The 20833-nt window shown below is 38.1% G+C and overlaps 1 protein-coding gene across 1 annotated transcript in view; it reads right to left on the reverse strand.

The window, feature by feature from the left end:
* The window catches only part of LOC126251468 (unconventional myosin ID), a 156002-nt gene that overhangs the window by 24919 nt on the left and 110250 nt on the right, over positions 1-20833 (reverse strand). Inside the window, exon 16 of the mRNA XM_049951907.1 lies at positions 11752-11892. Within this exon, the coding sequence (XP_049807864.1) occupies positions 11752-11892 (141 nt within the window). The remainder of the gene's footprint in view (positions 1-11751; positions 11893-20833) is intronic.

The raw sequence follows: 20833 nt of genomic DNA on the forward strand, positions 1-20833 counted from the left end.
AATCCAACCCATACCATGACTTTCTCGTTGTGCAATGGAGTTTCCACAACAGTTCTAAGATTTCGGTAGCCCAAATTCTGCAGTTGTGGACGTTGACAGACCCTCAGAGCGTGAAATGAGCTTCATTGGTCCACAACACGTTACTCAACCAATCGTCATCTTCCGCCATCTTTTGAAACGCCCACACTGCAAATGCTCTCCGCTTCACTAAATCGCCAGGTAACAGTTCATGATGCCGATGGATTTTGTACGGATAGCATCGGAGGGTACGTCTACGTGCCAACAAAACAGTAGTGTATGGAATGCCGGTGCGACATGCGACTGCATGAGCACTGACTTCCGCATGCATACACGAACCCGCTACAGTCTCCAGTTCTTCCTGAACTGTCTCAGCAGCATTACGCCTTGTGCTCGGTCGGCCACTATGGGGTCTATTGTCTAAACAACTCGTGGCTTCGAACTTTGAAATCATTCTCGCCACAGCTGCACTTCTCAATGGACCTTTACCCGTTCAAATCCCCTTCCTATGGCGATAGGATAGTAACACTGAACTAACACATTCCCCCTTCGGCTAATGCAACTTCACTAAAAGTGTCTTTTCAGGTAACGTCAACATGCTGCAACTGCTGGCGCATCTGATTCTCTCTCTCATTACAGCTCCTTTTATATACGATTGTCATGCGCAGTCACTGACGTTTTGCTGTCCAGCGCCATCGGTCAGACATTTTGTGAACTTTTTTTTTTTTTTTTTTTGTTCTAATAAAACCCCATGTCATTCCAAGCATGTGTGTCAATTTTTACCTCTCTATCTACATTATTCCGTGGTTTATTAAGTTTTCAAATTTATACTGACTTTTTGATCACCCAGTACTTCATTGTAAAAATACATGTTAGTTCGATATGTGAATACAAACTGAAGCAATACATTGATTAAAAAAAAAAAAAAAAAACACTCTGCACATTCAGAAGAATAATGAATTTACCTCTTGATTACATATGTCAGAAAGGAGTTTTGATGGACAGTACTGTCTTCAGAGACTTGTTCGTTCCATGTTTGTACTCAGCTCTGACATAGCCAGTCCTAAACCCTGTTGAGAAAGGAGGAGGGGGAGGAGTAACACCTTGTTAAAAAAACCTTAGTTCACCTAGCCCGAGTGACAGTACCTTGTGAGGGCCCCTTGCTAGGGTAACGGTGAAGACCTCAATGGCAGGGAAGGTGAAGATGAATATCATTGGTACAGTGGAACTGGCAGAAGAGGTAACGGTGAAGACCTCAATGGCAGGGAAGGTGAAGATGAATATCATTGGTACAGTGGAACTGGCAGAAGAGGCAACCCTGCAACCCAATGTATACTTGGTGGGAGTGGGTGTAGCGAACTCAGTAGGCTGGTACCAGGCAGCAGTGGACACCAGTTTCGACTTCATGCACAGAGCAAATGATACTTTAGATGGATCAAGATTGAAGACTCATGGGCAAAGCCAATCACAGTTTGGTTCCTCAGCCATGATACTGAAATGTGGAAAGGAATTGGAACGACTATGACATAATTATATTTCCTGAACGTCGGAAGACGGGGAATCACAATGGCACTTCCTGGAGTAAAATATTCTGGAGGTAAACTACTGCCCCATTCGGATCTCCTAGTGCAGAGTATTTCAGGGGGAGTTATTGAAAGAGATGATCATTTTAAGTTCAAGATCAGGACATGGAATGTAAGAATGCTTCAGACATGAGGAAAACTGGAAAATCTAAAGAGAGAAATGGACAAATGTGAAGTGAACATAATAGGTTTAAGTAAAGTGAGGTGGGCGAATAGAGGTGAAGTAACATTAGGTAATTACACAATGTTTTATGCGGGTGGACAGAGTTTTGAACATGCTGTGGCAATAGTGGTGGGAAATCAAATAGTTCAAAGTGTGACTAAAGTAATATGCCATAGTGATTGTTTAATGTTTGTGAGAATAAGTACACAACCAGTGGACATTCTGATAGTACAAGTGTACTTGCCAACAGCAGACCATGATGACGAAGATGTGGAGAAAATTTATAATGAAATAGAAGATCCACGAACCTACTACGGTGTCGTAGCAGGCGGAGAGGTGATACTCCGACGTGGCGCGTCCCAGGTGGCGGATAGGGGGGTCCTCACCGGTTTACCGGCGGACTTGAGCGAAATAAAATAGCTCTCGCGGACCAAACACTAAACAACCTCTACGGCTAACAACCGTAGTTGTAACTCGGAGCTTGCTCCATACAAGGTTGACTACCTTTGAAAGTCAAACATGGAAGGAAATCTTTCAAGGAATAATCCACCGCTTGGCAATAACCAAGGAAGACTGCACTCGGATACGGTGGGCAGTCACCTGAAAGATAACTTGGATGAGTCGGAGCATCTGAAAATACCCAAAACGGACAGACGACCAAAACTCAAGACAGGACAAATAAACTACTTTGCGACACACAATATAAATTCCCTCATACAACCAGGCAAACTCAAAATTCTGACGGATGAAATGGATCGCAAGGGGATTCTCATAACCGGACTTCAAGAAATGAGAAATACTGATCAGGAGCCGATAGAATCACAAGGATATAGGATTTATAAGGGAATACCAGGGAAAAGAGTCATGAAACAGTGTCCACAATTTGGAACAGGATTCGTGGTGAGTCTGAAAATAATAGAGTCCATAATAGCACAATCTCCCAGGCTCTCAACATTAACTCTAAAAGCTGCAAATAAAATGTATACAATAATAAATGCCCATGCCCCGACAAATGATAAAAATAATAAAAAAGAACACAGAGAAGAGGTAGAAAAATTTTGGGAGCTCTTAGATCAAACGACGAATAACATTAATAAAAATCACATCAAAATTTTAATTGGAGACTTCAATGCCCAGTTAGGAAGGGAAAAGAGATATAGAGACATAATAGGGAAATCGACAGCACAAAGAAGAACAAACAAAAATGGCATAAGACTAGTGGAATTTTGCAGAAACCATGACATGATCTCAAAGTCGACGTATTTTAAGAGAAGACCAAGTAAACTAAAAACTTGGAAACATCCAGACTGGAAAAAAGGAGAATGGCAACTGGACCATGTCTGCATGGATAAGAATTACCACAAGGAAATTTACAATGTGAAAGTACTGAAAGGGACAGATACCGGATCAGATCATTACATGATAAAAATTAAAATTAAATTAACCCCATTAGCAAAGAAAAAATCCCACCAGAAGAAGAAGAGAACCTATGACCCTCATAAACTGATACAAAATGAGGATTATGAAGCACAAACCAGGAATATAAAAATAACAGATGATCTGGAAGAAATAATTCCCAAATTGAAACAAATAGCTGAACAAGTTGCCCCTATAAATCCAAGGAAAAAACACCAGTGGTGGAACGATGAATGTGATGAAGCAGTGTTGGATCGACACCAAGCCTGGTTAAGGCATCAAAATGAAAAAACAGAAAAATCATATTTGGAACTCACAAAACAAAGGAAGACAACACAAAAAATAATAAGGTGAGTTAAACGTCAGTACCAAAAAGATATACTTCTAATGATAGAAACAAATAGTGAAAAAACAAACTCAAGAGACTATTACAAAATATTTGGCAGACAATTACAAAGATATGATCCTCCAACATTAATGTTAAAAGATAAAGATAATAACCTAGCCCATAGCAATAGTAAAAATACGGAAATTCTAGCAGAAACATTTAACAAGTTACTAAATTGTGAAGATCCCCCAGAACTTCTTCAGATAAACACAGAAACCCCAATTAAAACACCAGCAGAAAATATAAATCCACCTACAATTAATGAGGTCTACAGAGCTTTGAAAGAACTCAAAAACTACAAAGCAAGTGGAGAAGATCAAACGTTTGCTCAACTTTGGAAATATGCAGCAGAACCAGTAAAGATAGCATTACACCAATGCATAGTAAAAATCTGGAATGAAGAGAAATTACCAGAAAATTGGACTACTACTATAATACATCCATTACATAAGAAAGGAGAAAAATCAAATCCAGACAACTATAGAGGAATTTCCCTTTTGGACTGCACGTATAAGAGCATGTCAAGAATACTATACAACCGCTGTAAAGATCAACTAGAACTGGAACTGGGAGAATATCAAGGAGGATTTAGACCCTGGAGAAGCTGCCCAGAACAGATAATCACCTTGAAGTTAGTTATGGATGTCTACAAAAGAAGGCAAAAACAACTAGTCATAACCTTTGTAGATTTCAAAAAGGCGTATGATTGCATCCATAGATCTTCAATGATGAAAATATTAAGGAATTTTGGACTTCATCCTAAATTAATAAAAATGATACAGTTAACCTTAACAAACACCAAATCCAAAGTAAAATTTAGAGGAGAAATATCTGAACCATTTACGATTAAAACAGGTTTGAGACAGGGAGATTGTTTATCACCATTGCTATTCAATTGTGCTCTTGAATATGTAATGAGAGAATGGTACAAGGAAAATCCTATGAATATTAAAATTGGAACTAAGAAAGATAAAATAAACCTAAATTGCTTGGGATTTGCTGATGACCTAGCATTACTAGCTAATAATATTCAGGAAGCCACGAAACAAATAACAAGCTTACAAAATATAGCACAAAAATTAGGACTCCAGATATCATTTGAAAAGACTGAAATAATGGTAACGGATCCACTTGTAATAGATCACATCACAGTGAACAATAGGGAAATTAAAATAGTGAAACAATTTATATACCTGGGTGAAATTATAACACATAAATTGGATGAGAAACCTGCATGGCGAGCAAGAACTAATAAAATGATAAAAGCTCAAAAACTAACATGGTCTACGTACAATAAAAAATGTCTATCAATTAAAACAAAATTAAAACATTACAAGACGGTGGTTCAACCAGAGGTTACATACGGAAGTGAAACTCTTTTTAAAGTCACCCAGAAAAACAGAATTGACAAAATTTTAAAAGTAGAGAGAAGAATTGCTAGAACATGCATAAATAAGAAATATCAAAAAGCTGGGCAATGGCGGATAGTTCCAAATGAAGTGGTATACAGAGAACTGGAGCCCATCACTGATACTATACGAAAGAAAAGGATCTCTTTTTGTGGTCACATTCTGAGGACACCAGAAACCAGATTATCAAGGAAAATTATTGAGAAACTCTGGAATTTGAAACAACAAGGAGGATGGCTCAAGGAAATAAGAGAGGATATGGAAGAACTGGAAATAACTCTGGATGATTTGCAGAACAAAACGCCAAATTTAAAGAAGTTGAGGGACACAGAAATAAGATTTAAACCAAAAATTGACAAACGACATACAATGAAAAGGGTATTTACAGATAAGGAACGACGAAAAGCATCGGAACGAATGAAGAGATACTGGGCCACTCGGAAGGGGAAAAATACCAAAGAAGAGGACCAGAAATGATTGACTGAAGTGGTCCAATGAGGCCGTAAAAGCAGAAGAAGAAGAAGAAGAAGAAGAAGAAGAAGAAGAAGGAGAAATAGAAGATATCATACATTCTGATGGCAGAGGAAGAGTAAACATCATAATCACGGGAGACTTTAATAGTGCGACTGGAAAAGACAGAAAAGCAAACATCGTGGGTCAATATGGATTAGGAAGAAGAAACGACATAGTAGGGATGTTAGTGGAATTCTATCAGTGAAACAACTCGGTGGTAATGAACACCGGGTTCCATAGGAGTAAGAGTGAATTGTACACACGGAAGAGCCCAGGAAACATTCACAGATACAAGTTAGACTACATACTCGTCAAACACTGGTTTAGGGGTAGTGTAAAAATGCTAAGACTCTGCCAGCTGCTGATGTCGATTCTGACCACAACCTTTGGTTGCAGACATTAGTACAAGATTGAAGAGGATACAACAGCATGGGAGGAGAAAGCATAGATCAGACCTGGAAAAGCTAAGAGAGAACAATGAGGCAGTAAGAGAATCCTTGGAACAACATTTTGGGAAATTAGAGATGCAAATACAAGTGAAAATGTGGATGACCAATGGTGATATGTTAAACAGCTTTTATGGAATATGTTAAAGAGCAAAGTTGGTAGGGAGACAAAGAGAGCGAGGAAACCATGGATCACCAATGAGATGCTAGAAAAGATGGAGGAAAGGAGGAAGTGAAAAAATGTCAATAAAGAAGAATATAGAAGACTTACAACACACTTGGAAGAGAAAAACTGACAAAGAGAAAGAAAAGTGCGACAAAATAGAGGACCTATAAAGAAGAGGAAGGTATGACCTTGTGTATCAGAAAACAAAGGAGCTGGGAGGTAGAGAAAACAAAGGAGTAAGGACTTTTGGGACAGAAGATTCTAGAGGACAAATGGTTATTGAACAAATGGATGTGCTGAAAGTATGGGAAGAATATATAAAGAAACTCTACGATAAGGAACATCGCCCACAAGGCAGTGAAATAGAGACAGAGGAAGAGATTGACGAAGACAAAAAAGGACCTAGCACACTGACAACTGAAGTAGAGAAGGTGATTAAGGACATGAAGAGGAGGAAAGCCACAGGAGATGAAGACATACCGATGGATTTGTTGAAGGAAATCAGAAAAGAGGGTCTGAAGACATTCACACATCCCATAAACAAAATATATGAAACTGGGGAAGGGTCCAGGGACTTTTTGGATGTCACAATGGTTGCTCTTGAGAAGAAACAGCAAGCCAATAAATGTAGTGATTTCAGAAAAATCAGTTTAATCTCACACATAGCAAAGATTATTGCAAAAATAATCAACAGATGGCTGGAACACAAACTTGAAGTAGTAATAGGAGAGAACCAGTTTGGATTTAGGGAGGGAAAAGGAACCAGAGATGCCATTGGCATGGTGAGGATCTTGTCGGAGAGAGTTTTGGCTGTTAACGAAGAAATTTGTATTTGTTTTATTGACTGGCAGAAGGCCTTTGACAGAGTCAACTGGATAAAACTGATGAACATCCTTAAGGAGATAGGAATAAACTGGAGAGACCAGAGACTAATTCTCAACTTGTACCTGGGAAAGGAGTAAAGGTGTGGCTGAACTATGGAGAAACAAGCAGTGTGGAAATAGGAAGAGGCGTCAGACAAGGATGTTGTCTATCGTCGAGTCTCTTCAACCTGTATGAGCAATGCTGGCGAGAGCAGTTTTGAAAGGATATGGAAACTTCAGGATAGGAGGACGCCTCATCAATACCATGTACGCAGATGACCTGGTAGTGCTTGCTACAAATCAAAGACAGCTGCAACATATGATGAACTAGCTGGTAGAAACTGGAAGGAAGTACAGCTTGGAAATCAACATCGAAAAATCAAAAGTGATGTCGATATCAAAACCATCGACAAAGAAAACTAGAAGACGTGAAACAGTTCAAGAACTTGGGAAATTTGGTGACAAAGGATGCCCAACGCCACAGTAAAATTCAAGCAAGAATTCATATGGCCAAAACTGCATTCAATAAAAAGAAGAATCTGCTGACCAGCAAGTTAAGTTTGGAATTATGGAAGAAACTGGTGAAGTGCTACATCTGAAATATTGCACTGTACAGAGCAGAGATGTGGACCAAGAGAGAGAGAGAGAGAGAGAGAGAGAGAGAGAGAAATGAAAAAAAAAATACTTTGAAAGTTTTGAAATGTGGTGCTGGAGGAGAATGGAGAAGATCAAGTGCACTGATCGGGTGATGAATAACAATGTGCTGAGAAGAGTAGGACAGAAGAGAGACATTCTGAATAGAATTCTTCAGAGGAAGGCCAACTGGATCGGACACACACTTCGACAGGGATGGCCCATACACAAAGTCACTGAAGGCAAAATTAAAGGAATGGTAGGATGAGGAAGAAGAAGAAGAATTCAACTTTTGGATGACTTAAAAGATGGGAAGAGATACAGCAGACTGAAGGAAGAAGCTGAAGACAGGGAACATTGGCATTAGAAATTCTCCATACGAAGACACAGACCTGCCACTAGGCAGAATACTACATAATAATAATATGTTTGTTCCTACTACATGAATGTATCCGAAGGAAAAACGCTTAGCTGAAAAACAGTTGACCATGCACTGGACAGATGTGCACGTAGTAGAAATGTTGATTTTGGGAGGAACTCTCAATGGTTTACAGTCGCTGTAAAGTCACTTCTAAAGAAACAGCAACTACTGCATAATATGTATAAAACAAAGTATAGGGCTATAGACAGACAGCTACTGAAAGAAATTCATTTGACAGTCAAAGTGGCAATGTGTGAAACCTTCAGTGACAAACATAGAAGAATCTCACTGAAAAATTTCTCACAAATCCCCACAGAAATTCTATTAGGGACACCAAGGTTAGTATCCAGACACTTGGGGACAAGACAGGAACTGAAATTGAGTGTAGCAAAGCAAAAGCAGAGCTGCTGAACTCCATATTCAAACAGTCCTTCACAAAGGAACGTACAAATGTACTACCCCAGTCAATTCATTTGATTCAGTATCACAGTTACGTTTATTATCAAAAGAACGATTGTATGGGGTATCAAGTGAAACTGACGATTTCTTGGTAGAAACGATGCAGCATGTTACCTTGGATAGAAAGTCATTGACAGATGTAGAATTAACTAAGGTATACCCTAGAGACGTGTTGGGGTCCTATTAGTTCATATTCTATACTGATGATCTTGCAGACAACATTAACAATATACAAATCAAAAAACATAGTGTCCTACAACTACTATATCAATGCACCAGTCAACTTATACATGCACATGGGTGGAGCAGTCTGTAGGGATATGAGATGGGAAAATCATATAGGACCAGCAATAGGTACATCAGGTACAAAATACTTCTGTGATGCATCCTAGAATATGCTCAAACATATATGAATAGGACTACTAACAAAGGATATCAAATGTAAACAAAAAAGGGCAGCACAAATGTCATAGGTTTGTTTGACCCAGGCTGGAATATCACACAGATGCTGACAAAATTGAACCAGATGCCGAAAGATAGACATAAACTACACAATGAAAGCCTACTTCAAAATTTTCAAGAACCAGCTTCAAGTGAGACATCTTTCATAAAGACACGGGTCTTTTGTGTTACTACAAGCCAGCTTCAGTGTCAGTTCTCTCTTTTTTTATTTGACAGTGCCTTTACTCATAGAACACATCTGGTGGACAATTGCCAGTGTACCTTCTAGACTTCAATAATACTGAATATGTCTGGCATCTGCCTAAAAAAAATGTAGCAGATAGACTAGCACCTTCCACATACATTCCAGAACCAAATAAGGCTCTTTCTTGAGCTTCATCACTCTTGGATTTCCAAATTCATTATTTTCACTTGATTTATATAGCTATTATAAATTAATAAGCTGCTTTTATCCCATAATCATTCTCATAAGGCTATCAGGATTCCAAATACACACTTCCTATTCAAAGTATTGGATGGTTCCTCTAGGTTCTACATCTACATCTACATACATATTCTACAAGCCACCATATGGTACATAGCAGAGGATACCCTGTACCACTACTAGTCATTTTCTTTCCTGTTCCACTCACAAACAGAGCGAGGGAAAAATGACTGTCTATACACCTCCATATGAGCCCTAATCTGTCTAATATTATCTTCACAGTCCTTACACGAAATTTACATTGATGGCATCAGAATTACTCTGCCGTCAGCCTTTAAATTTTCTCACTAATGCTCCTCGAAAAGAATGTCGCCTTCCCTCCACATGGCTAGGCTTCACACTGGCCTTCCACCTCAAGTGATGCGAATACATTACCACCTGCCACACATCCTCCTGTGAGGGAAATATTGGGTACACTGAGAGGTGCCTCAGTAAAAGAGCAAATGGGCGAAACAAGCAATACCTGAAGTGCCTCATGCAATATGCCAGATACTACTCTGCCACTGCTACACCCTAGACAGCAGCCTGAAGATGACTGACTTGAGCCAAAAGCACATTCAGTTGTCCACGAACTGTGGCCAGCTCCTCCTGTGTCTGCTCACAGCATGCACCACATCCTAGCCATCCCAGTATTACTAACTTAAGAATCAACTATAAATGCACACACACAAAAACCTAGATATACAACTTGCTAACCTCCTGACAAGTCACCAATGGAGGGTGATGCCATATGGGCTGTGAAGCTGGCTGTTCATCATAAATGAAAACTGTGCTACAGACTGCCTGACAATGCTTTACAGTTACAAAAGTACAACAATTAAACCTCTTAAGTACAGAAAAAACACACACAAAATTTATGATATATACTACTACAAAAACACAGAGTTTGCTCTTTCCAGGTGTGTACCAGACAGCAGTAAGAGTCCGTGAGTTCGTAACAGTGTTATAAGTGTCATAATTTTTCTGTCAAATTTCCTTATTACTAAGATAAAACAGATTTAATACTGTTCCTACTTTTTCTGATGTTGAAGTTAATTTCAGTCAAAAAATCTACAACATTTCTCCATTACTCTTATGCTAGCTAACAACTTACAATGTCTGTATGGTCAAAACCACATGGATTCCCCGTCCTGAAACTGCTTAATAGTATTACTTGTCAAAATGCTTTTCAATAATGCAAAATAATTTACTTAATTTCTGATATTGCACAAATCTGTCAAACTCAAGATTACATCACTGAATCATCTATTTTTGGTAGCACAGTCACTTCTTTCTCTACTTGCAATAAGGACTACATGTAGTAATTATAATATTTTCAAGATAAGCATGGTACCAACAACATTTCTCTGTGATAAAAAGTAAAAATGGATGGATGCCACATGCACACTACAATGGAGATATTTCAATGAGAATAAGACCATCAGTCTTCATACAGTTTAAGCCCCATGCACTTACTGGCGCAGACAGTGAGTTCACCGTGCACAAGGGATCTAATTGGACACATGGAGGATTTCACATTCAATTCTACAACAGTAAAACAACTGAAAACAAAGAAAAATCACAAGTACTGCTTCTAATAACATTGCAAATATCTCTAGAACAAAAAACTGATTGAAATAAATGTTCAATAATCATGTATTATGAAACCTCCCGGCAGATTAAAACTGTGTGTCAGACCGAGACTTGGACGCGGGATCTTTGCCTTTTGTTGGCAAGTGCTCTGCTGTCTGAGCTACCCAAGCACGACTCACACCCAGTCCTCACAGCTTTACTTCTGCCAGTACCTCGTCTCCTACCTTCCAAACTTCACAGAAGCTCTGCTGCGAACCTTGCAGAACTAGCACTGCTGGAAGAAAGGATATTGCGGAGACAAGGCTCAGCCACAGCTTGGGGGATGTTTCCAGAATGAGATTTTCGTTCTGCAGCGGAGTGTGCGCTGGTATGAATTATTAATCTGCCAGGAAGTTTCATATCAGCGCACACTCCACTGCTAAGTAAAAATCTCATTCTGGAATAATGTATTATGTTACAGCTACATGTTGTTGAACTCAAGAATATATATAACCCACATGCAAAACTTCAACTTCACAGAAGGCATGCAGGAAACCTAAAACAATGGCGTTCTCCTTTCTGTGAGTAAAAAAGTTTCAGTGCACACACAACTTAACAATATCGAGATACCAACGCTTACGTTTTGTAGCACAGAAGGCTCCAAACATGAGATATCAAGCCCTGAACAAGGACAAAAAGTAGTAGTTATTATTTTTTATTATTATTGCTCCTATTTTGTATTGGTATCACAAAAAATAAATTACTATATTTCCTACCTCTGAAATTGAAGAGCCCTTTCGCATTGGTTTGAACTTATTTGTTTCCAGTTTGTACAGCATATTCTCAGTTATGAGCAAAGCTCTGTCAGCACATTTGCTGAACCTGTTTGTCTTGCGAATGAATGATGAGAATAGGACCTGAAAGAACAAAAGACTGTAGCAGGGAAGAGAAACAGGAAACATTTACATTTTTATTGTATATTAGCAATCACTAAAAGTATGTATTTTTAGTAAAACAAAACCAAACAAAAAGTTTTAAAATTGAGTAAGGCACCACATTTCATTATCTTTTCCTACATATCAAACTACACAAAAACACTGAGCAACTTCTCTGACATGAAACACATTGTACATTGGAAGTATCAAATAGCTGTCATGTTCTGAGGTATTTTAGTTTATCATTGTGATGAAGTTTATCCACATTTAGCACTAAATTATAGTACACATATATTGAAAGTGCAGTCAATCAACGAAAAAGATGAAATTTTTTTAACATTTCCTAAAAGTCTATGTCTTTGGATCATCACTGCTATGCAGTTGTAACAGAACACACTGTTTTATTGATAATATTATCTATATGAAAATTCTAAACAACATCAAAGCCAATATGTATTGTCCCAGATGCACATACTTAAAAAGTGGCTAAAATTAAGATTCAAATATGTGAGTCAACAATGATGAAGAGCCCAGCTTGTAAGCTAGCACAACAGTGGCTCACACAGTAGATACAAAAAAATATTTATTGGATCCAGTGATAAAAAAGTGAAATGAAGTTTATCCATATTTTGGACTAAATTATAGTAAATATATATTAAAAGTGGCACTGCAGTCAATCAATGGTAGATGGCTTTATATGGAGCATATCTTGCTACATGATTAATAAAAACTTTGCACACATGGACATAAAATTTAGTCTATAATGAGATTTTGTATCATTGTTAGCTCTCGAATATCAGTTACACCCAGTTTTCATAATTATGCACTGTTTTTAAATTATGACCACCATATTGTATTGATTATTTTTGTAGAAAACAAGGATATAATGTTTTTAACAATTTATCATATACCTTTTCTCCTGTTGTGAAAAGTGATTTCAGGAGATCATGAGCTTATATTGAAGTACAGCCTTTTTCCCCTATTCTTGTATGCCCACCTCCACACACCAAATGACCTTCTCACTCATATCAGCAGAAAGATGCATCCAGAACTCAACTTGCAACTCCACAGTCAGCTGTTTTATGAAAATATTAAATGTAGACGATTTGCTACATTAGCATGGCTCCAGTGAGGTCCTTTAGCTAAGATCTATATCCAAAACATTTGGGAGAGATAATCAAATAATGTAGTCTGTAAAAGTGGAAGTAAATTTCAGCTCAACTTTATTGATGTTCTACTGGTTTCAGCTTTATGATCATTGTATGAATGAATCTATCTAAAACTGCAACACAGCTTCTAATGCTGGCAGATGCTATTATATTATTGCCCTCACTATTCAAGCTCGAAAGAGAAAAAAACAATCATAATATTAGTAACATCTGAATGGGACACACTAGCAGAAATCTCTGCCCAATGACATTAGTTCTGAGGATATCAATGACAAAAATATCATTAAATACACATTAGACTATGCCGAAAGTCCTCATCAGAGGCACTGTTAAATTACAATGACTTATTTGTTACTTTCAGTAATATTTTGTTTCTACCAACATATTTACTAAACATAGTTTGTCTCTCGACCCTAAATAACAACAAACAACTAGCTGTGATAACGCAATTCATTCTTTTGACTTGAGTGGTACTGAGATCGTGGATTTATCCTATTTGGAGATGTGAGTACACACAAGTGCTAAGGATGAACTAAGTAGCAAAAATTTTGAACGCTTTTGGCATGCCACAAATGGTAAGTACTGTTACAACAGTAACCAAAGACCAACATCAGTAATAGACAATGTTTGAAAGAAAAATTCAATTAAGAAATTACATTATGAGACAGAACTGCAGACCCGTATTGCTCCTGACCTTGCTGAGGTGGAGTGCCTTGCATGCCTCTGTGATACTGTATTGTAGGTGCAACCGCAATGGAGCAGAGAGGTCAGACTAACCCATGGTTCCTGAAGAAGTGCAGCAGCCTTTTAAGTAATTGCATGGGCAAGAGTCTGGGTAATTGACAGCTCTTGTAATGTTACCCAACATGGCCTTGCTGTATGGGTACTGCAAATTGCAGGAAACAAGAGGAAAGCACAGCCATTATTTTAATGCAGGGTTAAATGATGATGGTATCCTCTTAGATACAATATTCTGGAAGTTCAAGTAGTCCTCTGGACAATTAAAAACTGATTTCATTGTTGCTTTTTACATGGTTTTTTACCTCTGGACAATTAAAATCAATTTTTGTCATCCAATATGGTATGACCTAGCCAAGGTGAATGGGCTTATGTACGTAACAGTGCCACAACTGTTGAATACTGAACATGTGCAGTCATGCACACTGCACAGTACAGTTGGTTTAATGTGCAACTCACACCACAGCCTTCATATTGTGATTCCTCTGTCCTTTGCAGCTGAACACATTTACGTTATGCTTACAGCACAATCTAGTGGAAACATTTTTGTTAAATTTTTTGTTTTCAAAATGTTTCTCCCTTGGTCAAAAATGTTCTATTCATATTTGAAGTTGTTCTGAGCAGTGGTTCTTTTTTTACAGTGTTTTGAAACTGGAACTTCACTTATAATCACACTGTAGAAAGGGAAGAGGAAGTAGGAATCAAAGTGCAAACAAGGACCCTGGAGTAGACAACATTCCCTCAGAATTATTGAGATCCTTGGGAGAACCAGCTACGACAAAACTACTGGTGTGAGGTGAAATACCCTCAGACTTTAAGAAGAAGGACATAATTCCAATCCAAAGAAGGCACTTGCTGACAGGTGTTAATATTAGAAAACCATTAATTCAGCATGTCATAACTGCAAAATACTGACTTGAATTATTTACAGAAGAGTGGAAAAATTGGTACAAGCTGACCTCAGATAAGATAAGTATGGTTCCATAGAAATGCAGGAACAAGCAGGTAAATTCTGATCCCATGACATACCTTGGACGATAGGTTGAAAGAAACAAACCTGTATTTATAGCAGTTGTAGATTTGGAGAAAACTTTTGACAGTGTAACTTTATTAATATAGCACAGTAACAATTCTGAGGCTGCAGCAGTACAACATAGGCCATGTAATGAAATATATCAGCACACACCACCAGCAAATCGACAACTTATTCATTTGTCATAGCTGTCAAATGCATTCACACACTGGCCGCCAGGAACACTGTAATTATTCTCCCTCTGGTACAGTGCAATGCTCTGTGACTGTTGATTCCAAATGCATAACTTCAGTGTGATACTATTCAAACTTGGATGATACAGTTTATTTCCATAGACACTGTGTCTGCCGTCATTCAATTAACGTTCAGATTACAGCTCGACATGACTATTTAGTGAGTCTGTATGTGCTTTTCTGGGGTTTGTTCTAAATAAATGTTTTGATTATAGTACACCAAAATTGATATTTTGTGTGTGTGCTTGGCCGAGTTTATGAATGTTTATAATATTCTGTTAGCAAGACAACAAGTAGTCTTGCAACACCTGTAACACAGTTGACGAAAGTGATATTAGAAAATCTTGACAAAGATTACACACATATTTTTAGATCTGTCCAAGACTTTTGACACTGTTGACCATGAAATACCACTAAACAAACTACAAGCATTAGAAATAAGAGGAACCGCTAAGCTAGAGGTGCATGAAAAATTGGGTGCAAAAGGTAAAGATAGCCATCACCTTATATGACGTTAAGTTTTTGTGCAACAGTTATCAGGTTCCTCATGGTGATATATTAGGACCAATTCTGTTCTTAAGCTCTATCCATGATTTTCGAGACAATATAAGACAAAGAGAAGAAAACCTATTTTTGCTGATGACAGCAACATTGTAGTAACTAATGCCACAATAGAACTCCCTGCTGAGAAAGCAAATGAGACCTGCAACAACACTTAAAATTGACTAACATGCATGACATTAACACTGAACACGAAGAAAACATAGTACCAACTTCAGCTCAATGAGGGAAAATAACAAAAATAATAATTTTTTAAATAGTGTAGGTTTAAGGATGGCAACTAATTTTCGACACACACGGAATGAACACAGAGACAATGGCGTAGAGAATACCATCAGCATGTTATGCCCCTAAGATCATCTCACCATGTATAACTGCCAATATCTTTTAGTGACATATTTTTCCTGGGTACTCTCAATTCTTACCTAAGGATTCTTTTCTGTGGATCAGACAGACACAATTTTCAAACCACAGAAATACTAATAGTAGTAATTCAGTACACTATAAGGAAATATTTTTATAAAATGGGTATCATTACTGAGTCAATGAAGTTTATCTACCTACCTATTACCAATTTAAAAAAAAAAAAAAAATTGTAAATACACTCTCTGATCAAACTGTATGGACACCTATACGTAATGCAGAACTGACCACTGCACGTCAATAGAGGAAAACCCAGAAGTGTAAAAGAAGGCGGGGAGTAAGTGTTTACCAGCAGCGAAGCAGTAACAACAGAATGGGTCAGTCAGAAAAATTCAGAGACTTCAAACAGGGATTAGTCATTGCATGGTGCCTGTGTAAAAAATCCTGTCAAGGTCATTTCAACCCTTTTAAAGCTGCCCAAGTCAATTGTTGATGATGTGACTGTGAAGTGGAAATGCGATGGAACAACCACAGCTAAGCCAAGGCCAGACACCTCATGTACTGATGGACAGGCACTGTTGAGCACTGCGGAGGTGGTGGTACAAAGTCATTTAAAATCAGCAGAAGAAATAATTCACGAGTTCTAAAGCATTACCAGCAGTCTCGCTAGCATAGTGACCATGCATATGGAGTTAAAAATAATGCACAACAATGGTCGAGCAGCTCCTCAAAATTCACACAAGCTGAGTGATGATTGAGGTGGTGCAAAGGCCACACCACTGGGCAGTGGATGACTGATAATAAGTGATTTAGAAAGATGAATCATGCTATACCACATGATAATCTTATGGAAGGGGTTGGGTTTAACAAATGCCTATGGGACATTACCTGCCATCATGTGTAGAGTCAACACTGAAGTCCAGAGGAGGTGGTCTTAGAGTATGGGGATGTCTTTCATGGTTAGGGTGTGGTCCCCCTTATTGCACTTAAGAAAACATTATATGCAGAAGCATATTAACAAATTTTACAGCAACATGTACTGTGTTAAGTAAGAGAAAAGTCTAGAGATGATGATTGTATAAGCATGACAAGGCATCCTGCCATAAAGCATATTCTGTGAGGCAATGGTTTGTGAACAATAACATCCTTGAAATGAGATGACTTGGCCAGAGTCCCAACCTGGACCCAATGGAACACCTCTGGAATGAGTTAGAATGTCAGCTTCACTCCAGGCCACAGTGTTCAACATCACTAACTTCTCTGGTTTCAGTTCCTGAGTGAGAATGGGCTGCAGTTCCTCCACAGATATTCAGCAACTTCATTGAAAGTGTCCTCAGCAGAGTTGAAGCTATCATAATGGTGAAGGATGGACACAATTCATATTAACGTCCACTAATAAGTTAACGTATCTTTCTGACGAGATAGAGTATGCCACAAATAGTTCTGTATATGATCATGGAACAAGAGACAGTTTGGTCTTAGAGTTACCAACAGAAAAGAAATGAGAAGATCAAACAACATTTTCTATCAGGAATTAAAGTTGTTCTACAACTTGTACAACAAGATGAAAGACTACTAAAATACATTTAATTAAAAAGGCAGTCAAAATATACCTCTACAATAATGTATACTACATAATTATACATCAGTTACACAACTAGGAGTAGGTGTTAATAAAAAAATAAAAAAAGTGACAATTACAACATCCCTGTCACATTATGAGGTCTGTTCAAAAAATTCTGCAACTTTGTCCACAAAATTTTTCTATGCTTAGCTTTTATTTATTGTGCATGGTCTCCTTTGAAATACTCTCCTCCACAATTGATACACCGCTCACACTGCCATTTCCACTTCGAGAAACAGTCTTGACACACCTCTTGCTGGATTGCAAAAAGTGCTATCTGCAAATTTTCTTTTATCTCATCTCTTGTTGCAAATCTTCATCCTTTCAATGAGATTTTCTGCTTTGGAAATAAAAAAAGGTAAGCAGGGGTCAGGTCTGGAGAGCACATAGGATGAGTCACCACAGTGATCTCATTTTTTGTGCAACAGTCACGCACCAACAGGGATGAATGTGCAGGTGCATTATCATGATGCAAGAGCCAAGAACTGTCTCGTTAAATTTCAGGCTGTTTCCTTCCCACATTTTCTCACAGGCATAGTAACACATTCCAATAGTACCACTGATTAATAGTTTGTCTTTGGGTATGAATTCATGATGAACTAATCCTTCAAAGTCAAAGAAAACTATCAGCATGGCTTTGATATTTGACCTGACCTAATGACTTTTTTTTGTCTTTGAGAACTTTTCCCGACCCACTGTGCTGCGTGAACATTGGTCTCAACATCATAACCATAGACTAACATCTCATCACCAGTTATGATCCTCTTAAGGAACATCCATTCTCATTTGGGCGATCCAAGAGCTCCTCACAGATTGCGAGGCAAAGACCTTTCTGGTCTCAACTCATGAACCCTGGTACAAACCTGGCAGCAACACGATGCACTCCAAGATGCTGTGTCAGGATTTCATGACATTATCCAACTGAAATGTTACATTCTTCTGTAATTTCTCAGACAGTCAGTATTCAATTGGCATGCACAATTTCGCTGACTTTCCTGACACGATCATCATCAGTAGACATCACAGGATGTCCTGAACAAGGGTCATCTTTGTCTTCTGTCCAGCCATTTTTAAACCATGTGAATCATTCATAACACAGAGTATGGCTTAAGCACTCATCACCATACGCTTCCTGCATCATTTGGTGTCTCTCTTTCAATATTTTCTTGAGTTTCACACAAAATATAATGCAGATGCATTGCTCCTTTAACTGTGCAATCTCGAAAGTCACAAACTGTGCCATGCAATGTTATACTCAATACAGCACTGAACAATAACAGACATAGCAAAATGAAACTTCTGGCAATTGCATAATAAACTCAGGTGTGTGCAAAGATGCCAACTGCATTTTGCTCGCAACACACCATTGGTGTGAAATTATTAATGTTCCAGAATTTTTTTAACAAACCTCGTACCCTTTACAATGTATACTTTGTTCATCCAATATCTGCAGTGCATAATACTAAAATTTCACGTCTGTCCAATCTTTAGGAGATCTTGACTCATTTTTTCAGGTATGCAGAGGGGAAAACATGCATGTAACTGAGACTGGTGTGTGTGTATTTGGATGACCAACAACAAAGTTCTTGGATTAAAAAGGGAGTAAGACAGGGATGTAGTCTTCTGCCCCTACTGTTCAATCCGTACATAGAACACGCAATGATGGAAATAAAAGAAATGTTTAGGAGTGGAATTAAAATTCAAGGTGAAAGGATATCAACAATATGACTTGTGGATGACATTTCTGTCCTTAGTGAAACTGTAAAAGAATTAAGTTCCCCACTGTTCTTTTTTCTGCTGCTTCTCATTACATTTGTCTTTTTCAGACTTACTCTCAATCCATATTCTGTACTCATTCCGTTCAGGAATGAACAGTTTAATGAGTACAGAATATGTCAGAGTAAGTCTGAAAAAGACAAATGTAATGAGAAGCAGCACAAAAAAGAAGAGTGGGGAACTTAACGCCAGGATTGATGGTCATGAAGTAGATGAAGTTAAGGAAGTCTGCTCCCTAGGAAGCAAAATAACCAATGATGGACGGAGCAAGCAGGACATCAAAAGTAGACTAGCACTGGCAAAAAGGGCATTCCTCACCAAGAGAAGTCTACTAGTATCAAACATAGGCCTTAATTTGACGAAGAAATTTCTGAGAATGTATGTCTGGAGCAAAGCATTGTATAATAGTGAAACATGGACTGTGGGAAAACTGGAACAGAAGAGAATTGAAGCATTTGAGATGTGGTGCTACACACAAATGTTGAATATTAAGTGGAGTGATAAGGTAAGGATTGAGGAGATTCTGCACAGAATTGGAGAGGAAAGGAAAGATGGAAAATGCTGGCAAGGAGAAGGGATGGGTTGATAGGACATCTGTTAAGACATAAGAGATGAACTTCTGTGGTACTAGAGGGAGCTATAGAGGGTAAAAATTGTAGAGGAAGACAGAGATTTGAATACATCCAGCAAATAATTGAGGATGTAGGTTGGAAGTGTTATTTTGAGAGGAAGAGATTGGCACAGGAGAGGAATTCTCTGCATCAGACCAGCCAGAAGACTGATGACTCAAAACTATTCTGTGAAAGCCTTCTCACAAAGTTTATAGAGCCAGATTTAAGTGAGGGATCTAGGAATATACTACTGTCCCTAACATATTGATCTCATAGAGACTGCAAACACAAGGTTAGACTAATCACAGCAAAGATAGAGGCATTTAAGCTATCATTCTTCCCACAATCCGTTTATGAATGAAATGGGAAAAAGCCCTAATAACTTGTACAATGGAAGGTACCCCTGACATGCATTTCAAAAGGCATTTTGAGAACATAGATGTAGATGCAGATATTATTTCTAAAGCATTCTTCAACAAACATTTACAAAAATTTCAAATTGAAAGTTATGTACAAATTTAATGTTCAGCACAGCATGGCACTGTGAAGTGCCACTGCAGCCACCTGTTGTTAAACTTTGCTTTCCTGCTAACCTCACCAAAATGTAAAAATTAACATTTTTCAATTTTGCAGCAATTGCTACATAAAATATTTACTCATGTAACTGCTATTTCCATTCTTAAAAAAATTCTATCAAGTGTTGAAGACATAAAACTAGCCTGTTGAAAATGTATGGGTGAGTAGATCATTAGTTACAACAAACAGCTAATTATGAACCAGCAGCATAGTTAAGCAGACTGTTGGTTTTATGGCTA

This window comes from Schistocerca nitens, chromosome 4 (genome assembly GCF_023898315.1).
Source record: "Schistocerca nitens isolate TAMUIC-IGC-003100 chromosome 4, iqSchNite1.1, whole genome shotgun sequence".
Classification (NCBI taxonomy): Eukaryota; Metazoa; Arthropoda; class Insecta; order Orthoptera; family Acrididae; genus Schistocerca; species Schistocerca nitens.